We start from the raw sequence: 6279 nt of genomic DNA, 5'->3' as shown, positions 1-6279 counted from the left end.
TTGGATGTAAAGGGGAAGTGAATCATTCTTGCTTGCCTCTTCTTTCACACACGAAATTTGATGCAATTTTTTACACATAAAGGTCTCACCATTTTTTGCTTTTCCATGGAGGGAGTTATATTCTTTGCCAACTTCCTTAATCCCAATATATTAATCCACCCAATCTATTGCCTTGTAGGTTTCCAACTTCTAAAATCCATCCTCAGTTTCCAATTAATTTTCAGAACATCCATCATGGTCTATGGTCTTTGAACTTTAAGAAAGTGATCGATTCGATCCATATTTGTAAAATTTCAACCAGCACAACGAAATTCGTTAATACAACTCATTGTTATCTTTTAAGAAATTTAGTGAATAAAGTGTCATGTCAAAAATTTGGAACTATATGGATCAAATTGAAGCATTAGAAAGCATAGTACCAAGTTGAACTAGTAAATTAATAAAAGAAAAGAAAAGAAAAGAAACTGTTCTACGAAATACCTGGGAAGGATGTGATTTCTTGGAATGCCATGCTAAAAAAATGCAGGGATTTGAGAATGGTTTGTAACATGTTCGACGAAATGTCTGGAAGGATTGTCGTTTCTTGGACGACGAGTATTGATGGGCTGCCGGAGTTATAGCTGCCTGGGATTCAATGGGTTCATAGATTTTGCAGTAATGGCAGAGTCGAAGATGCTATTGTTCATAGTTCATCTAAGACCCATATCATGTTCATCCATTAATTTTGGCTTTAGAAGAGAGAGAGAAAAAAAATCTTTAAATTCAAATGGAATGTGCAGGGACGCATAATTTCTTTTGCAAGAAAAAAAAAAATCTTTTCAAAAAACCGAATATTATATACAGTTTTAAAAAAAAAGATTTAGAAAATAAACGATGATTTGAATCTTAGATATGGCTTTTCAAAACCCTTTTCTGTTTTGTAGGCTATAAAATTTTCAAACAGATAAAATGGTCCAGATGCATCCAGGGAACTGAACGGACGCAGCAAATACGTTTCCGAATCAATTTTCAAACAGATCACCAACGAATTCAGGGCTGGGGGATTCGCAAGATGACGGCTATAGAGATCGAAGAGGAAGATAAGTGCTCGAAAATGGCAGAAATCAAGAAGGAAGAAGTAGAAGGTATTAACCTAATGTTGAACGAAGCGGCGAGGGATTCAGATTTTCAGGATCATCAAATACAAACTGTTGCATCAAATTCCGAAAACCACATCGAGAAAGCTCGGAGTAACGATAAGGAGGTAGGCACAGAATCGAAGAGGGCAAAGAAACGAACAAGAATCACAGAAGAAGAAGAAGAAGAATCGGAGGAAGAGGACGAAGATTTGGACAAAGATCCTCTACTGTTAACAGAGGAAATCGTAATGAAATATCACAGCTTCGTTGGCTACTTACTGCAAAGATTGAAAGAAGAAGAGAAGGATGAAGAACACCAAATGCAGATGTGGGCGGAGATTCTTGAGAGAGGAAGACGGCTGGTTAAGACTCTGAGTGTACGGATGAAGAGAGTGAGTTCTGAAATGGAGTGGCTGAAAGAGTTAGAGGGGTTCGAGAAGGAGTATTTGCTCAGGAAAACCCACTTTCCCCATATCTTTGCTCGACTGAAAGACATAAATATGCAAATAGTAAGCTCCCATAATATCAGCCTTGTTTCAGACACGAAGAACAGGGGCAATGTGCTATCACAGTGTTTGGATGAGCTTGAGAGTTCCAAGGAAGAACTAAATGAAATAATGGAGGGAATCAAAGTACTGAAGCAGGTGGAGAAGGATGAGGATGAACAAACACAGTAATATCATCAATAGGAGCAGAAAAAATGTTTCAGCGTTTTTCTTTCAAGATTTCATTCGAATTTCTACTTTCTTTTTTGTTTCAGGAACCTAATTCTTGGTTGGTCCTGGATTTTCAGGATCATTTCATGTTCCTTTACATTCCATTTTTTTGTAATCAGTAGAATCATGAAACTAGCAATTAATATAGCTTCTCTTAAAGTCATTTTAGAAAAATGAAAAAATATTTGTTGTTCTTCAATTTTCTAGCTATAAATTTACTTCTTCCAAGTCCAAAAAAAAAATATAAGGTATGATCTAAGTATAGTTATGATATTGTCCGAGCATATCTTAATAAATATAAAATATCAATTATCATTTTAATTTGATAACTCAAATGAATAAAAATCTAATTTAGAAATTTAATATTCTTTTTGTGGATCATGATATTAATATCAGTATAATTTTGATGAGAGAATATCCATTTTTTTATTATTTTCTTAAAAAAAAATGTTGTTAAAAGTAAAAAGAAAATTGAGAAGATACATGCATAAATTTCAAAACAAAAAACGAAATCCTTATCCAGTGATAATTTTCATCTTTAAACATAAAAATCTTATTTAATTTGTTGATTTGATTTGATTTTAAGCTTAATCTGTTAGGTAATATATAATTGTTTTAAGTTATTAATAAATATTTTTTTAACACAAATTTTATTTTGTAGGATGAAAATGATTGTTATGAAATTGGTCAAAATTTGACTATAAAAATGTTCAAATTTTGATCTAAATATAAAGTTTCTAAAGCCGTTTTCCGCTTTGTAGGCTTAGAAATAAGAAAATAGGAAGTAGAAGATTTTGAATCAGTAGATAGACTCACCGATCAATGGCGTTTCTTGAATCTGAATGACTTCTTCGAGTTCTTCGAGTTGAGTCCATCGCGATCTTCAGGCTTTTCCCTGCAAACGCTCCATTAGTTTAGGATTACATAGGGAGAAAAGAAAGTTGAGATTTCAAACATGATAATTACAGAAATCAAGAAAGATGAAGATATTCTCCTTTGGTTGAAGGGATGGACCTTGGAGTCAGATCGTGAATTCAAGATACAACATTGTGATCTGCACCACGTTTTGGGTGCTCGTCGAAGACTTGCAGACAAAGAAAGCCATGGCGGATTCAAGCATAAAATTGAAGAAGAAAATCAGGAAGATCAACATCAAGATGAGTTGCATTCCCGACATGATATCAAGGAAGACAAAGATATCCTCCTTCGGTTGAACGATTCACTTTGTAAATCCGTGAACGAGGCTTCTAAATGCAAGAAAGAACAGAAAGATCTGGATAGATACTTGAATGGTCATCAAGGCCTTGCAGACAAAGAAAGCGATGGCGGATTCACGAATAGAATTAAAGAAGAAAACCAGGAAGCTCTCCATGAAGATGCATCTCAATCTGGATATACTATCAAGGAAGACGAAGATTTTATCCTTCGGTTCATGGAGTCAGTTCGTGAATCCGTGAACGCGGCCGATAAATTGAGGAAAGATCAAAATGATCTGCATGGAGATTCGAATGGTCGATTTGATTCAGCTCCGGACCTTCTTGAAGAACTGGAGGAAATTTTGTTGAAATTCTATGAACTCATTGATCATACATTTCCGATGTTGAAAGACGCACAGAAAGCGAGATTCGAATTGCAGGATAACTTTGATTTTCTTGAGAAGGTGAGGGACCTGCTTCTGACTTCGTCTGAAAGAGTGGACAAATTGATCGACGAACTGGAAAGCATGAAGAGTCATGAAAATCAGGGGGAGGATTCGTCCCTCAGGACAACTCAAATTCCTGAAATTTTAGTTCAACTGGTGGAATTAAATGCACATTTGGTTGAACGTTCATTTCATCACGGCATTTCTTTTCTGTTTAATGATAATTGTACTGAAAATGAGTCGTCATCTTATGTAGATGAGCTTATGTGGGCCAAGGAAAACATGGCGATTGTACTTTTGAGAATCAGAGAACTGAGGGACCAAGAAACCTGAGAGAACATTCCAGGAATGTGAATCGACAGAAATTCATGCATTGGAAATGAAAGATGACAATTGAATCACTTCAATTGTACAATTTAAAAGCACAAAGAAGATTAAATAACTTGCACCAAAAGCATTTGTTCTGAGAACATTTTAGAATCAACACCACTCTAACCATTCAAGCTCAGTCCAGTCCAAGCTCACCTCTAGATTATCTATCTTGACTCGTACACTCTTATAAGGAATACGTTTTTCCTTCCAACCGAGGCGGAATCTCACAAAATCTTGAAAGCAGTCAATAAGGAAACTCACAGATGAATAAACCAAAAATGACAAATGGAATTAGAAATCACAGTCGAATAAAAAGACATCCAACAGAATAGAAATACAGCAAGCCAATTCTGAGGCGATGTCAAATTCATGGAACGGTATTAAAAAGACAGCACTAACGAAACAAAAAGAGAATCTAGGCTCATTCATCCTCCTGGCTGCGCAACCTAGCAAGCTTGTTGGTGACAACTACATCGAGCTGGGCAGCTCTCTCCACAATCTCCTTCCTCTTTCTTGTGGAAACATCATGTGCAATCTCAGCACAGTAAGTCCTGAAATAATTGAATTAGAAAAATGAATCAGCCATGCAATATATCTTTCTAAATCTAGTTAATCATCGAGTTCAGGAGTAATGACATAATTCAAATGAAATGTGAAGAGATCAGTGCTTGCCTATTGTGCATCATCAACAGTTCAAGCTCCTTGACGTTGTGCACAACGAACTTCTTGAATCCATTAGGAAGATAATGACGGGTCTTCTTGTCAGTACCATAACCAATGTTTGGCATCAAAGTGCATCCTTTGAACTTCCGTCGAACACGAGAATCAATACCCTTTGGTCTACGCCAGTTTGTCTGTCAACGTACATTTGAGCAATCACTTGGTAAATTTACAGGAGGTAAAAAAATTTATGCACATGTTTGACTTCACATTAAGCTAATACATAAGATAGATCACAAAATACAAAGATGCATCAAGCAGGTGTAAGATACAAGGATAAAGGATACAAAACAAACAAAGTATTAAAGATAATTGGGTATAGTTTACCAATAAGGACAACACGACATGTCACATCACCACTCAACTTATGGTTAAATCATGGCAAGTGATAGCAGTAGAATTATAAGCAAGGTTGCAGGGACAGAAAGCCCATAAGAAAACAAGAAAAGGATTTTAAAAGCATTCAGAAGAGGATAATGAAACTCTATACAGGGTAGCAATCTTTGCACTTCAAAGAAAATGCTGGATAAAGAAACCAGCTATCACGGACAATTAACTCCACAAAAATTTATGATAAAGAAAAGAACACTGCTGATACTGGTGGAGAGAGCCATTGTTAGAGAATTGAATTGAACTTCAATATGTAATTGCAATGCAACTAGCGTTTACTGAACAACATACTGATTCTTATTGCATGATATCGACCTTATCATTCAAAAGCCAAAGAACTTGTTGCACCAATATTCGCCACGGTAAACATCATTGCTGTAGCATACTCTTGTTATAAAATTTAAACAGTGGTAGGTTGAACAACATTTCATTAAGCGATAGCAGTAAGAGAGGTGGAACAATGAGAAAACTGAAAACGAGGAAAAAACTATCGTGGTTTTGAACAATTTATACAACTTAACGACACATTATGCTAAACATCGATAGTATCAAGCAATGCAAATAAGAATGGAGCGACAAAATACTTCGTGACATTCCTTGATGAGATAAATGGACTGTTAGCACCGAATAATCAACAGAACAACTTAAAGATCGAGATGGAAAATTGTACAGATTCAATGAGAATTAAAACGTCTCCATCATCACCAGTGAGCAGAGCGAAACACAATTCTCGTATGCATATACACATAGTTGAATGCAAAATCACTAGCAAGCAGAAATTCTAGTTATGCAGAGGAAAACTAACAATAGTTCATGTACATACTTTGACAGAGATCTTGCGGTCACTCTGGGGCCTTTTGAACTGCTTAACCCGCTTCTTAACGATCTTCTTCGTCAGCAACGGCACCGCCATATCTTCTTAGTTCCTATAAACTCTAAACCAAGCAGATTTCTCAGCTCCAAAATGACTGATTGAAAGAATGTTGACTCAACAAAATAACAACAGAACGTTTGAATCACCTACAGCCTAAAATCGCATTTGACTTGAAATAAACTACTTAATGTTGCAAGATCATATTGCAGTGGTGCAGTGGTGCAGTGGTAGAGCGTGAAAGCTAGAAGTCATACGAACAGAAGATAGGAATAGAGAGAAAGAGATATACCGGCAATCGGAATCGGAGTTTGCTTTCCAAGACCCCCCGAACTCGAATCTCAACCCTTCAGGTTTATATTTATATAAGAGGTACAGTGGATTGGCTGCGGCATTAGGGTTTTCGTGGGTCAAAGTTTACGGGTTTTTTTTTTTTTTTTTTTTTTTTTT

At 36.0% G+C, this 6279-nt stretch overlaps 1 protein-coding gene across 16 annotated transcripts in view; it reads right to left on the bottom strand.

Moving 5' to 3' along the window:
• Positions 1 to 4112: 4112 nt before the first annotated feature.
• The window catches only part of LOC111432992 (60S ribosomal protein L32-1-like), a 22077-nt gene continuing 19910 nt past the window's right edge, over positions 4113 to 6279 (bottom strand). For 2 of the 16 annotated variants that reach the window (XM_023069852.1, XM_023069864.1), the window contains 4 exons: positions 6122 to 6159; positions 5782 to 5893; positions 4521 to 4702; positions 4113 to 4399 (listed from right to left, as the gene is read on the bottom strand). In XM_023069852.1, coding sequence (XP_022925620.1) covers positions 5853 to 5893; positions 6122 to 6159 — 79 coding nt within the window. In that variant the 3' untranslated portion in view covers positions 4113 to 4399; positions 4521 to 4702; positions 5782 to 5852. Of the gene's footprint in view, positions 4400 to 4519; positions 4703 to 5781; positions 5894 to 6121; positions 6177 to 6279 lie in introns of those variants that run through there. The other 14 variants (XM_023069853.1, XM_023069865.1, XM_023069861.1 and 11 more) reach the window with 12 other exon arrangements.

This window comes from Cucurbita moschata, unplaced genomic scaffold (genome assembly GCF_002738365.1).
Source record: "Cucurbita moschata cultivar Rifu unplaced genomic scaffold, Cmos_1.0 Cmo_Scf00041, whole genome shotgun sequence".
In the NCBI taxonomy this organism is placed as follows: Eukaryota; Viridiplantae; Streptophyta; class Magnoliopsida; order Cucurbitales; family Cucurbitaceae; genus Cucurbita; species Cucurbita moschata.
Note: the sequence above shows the minus strand (reverse complement) of the source record. Positions and strands in the feature narration are given on the sequence as shown.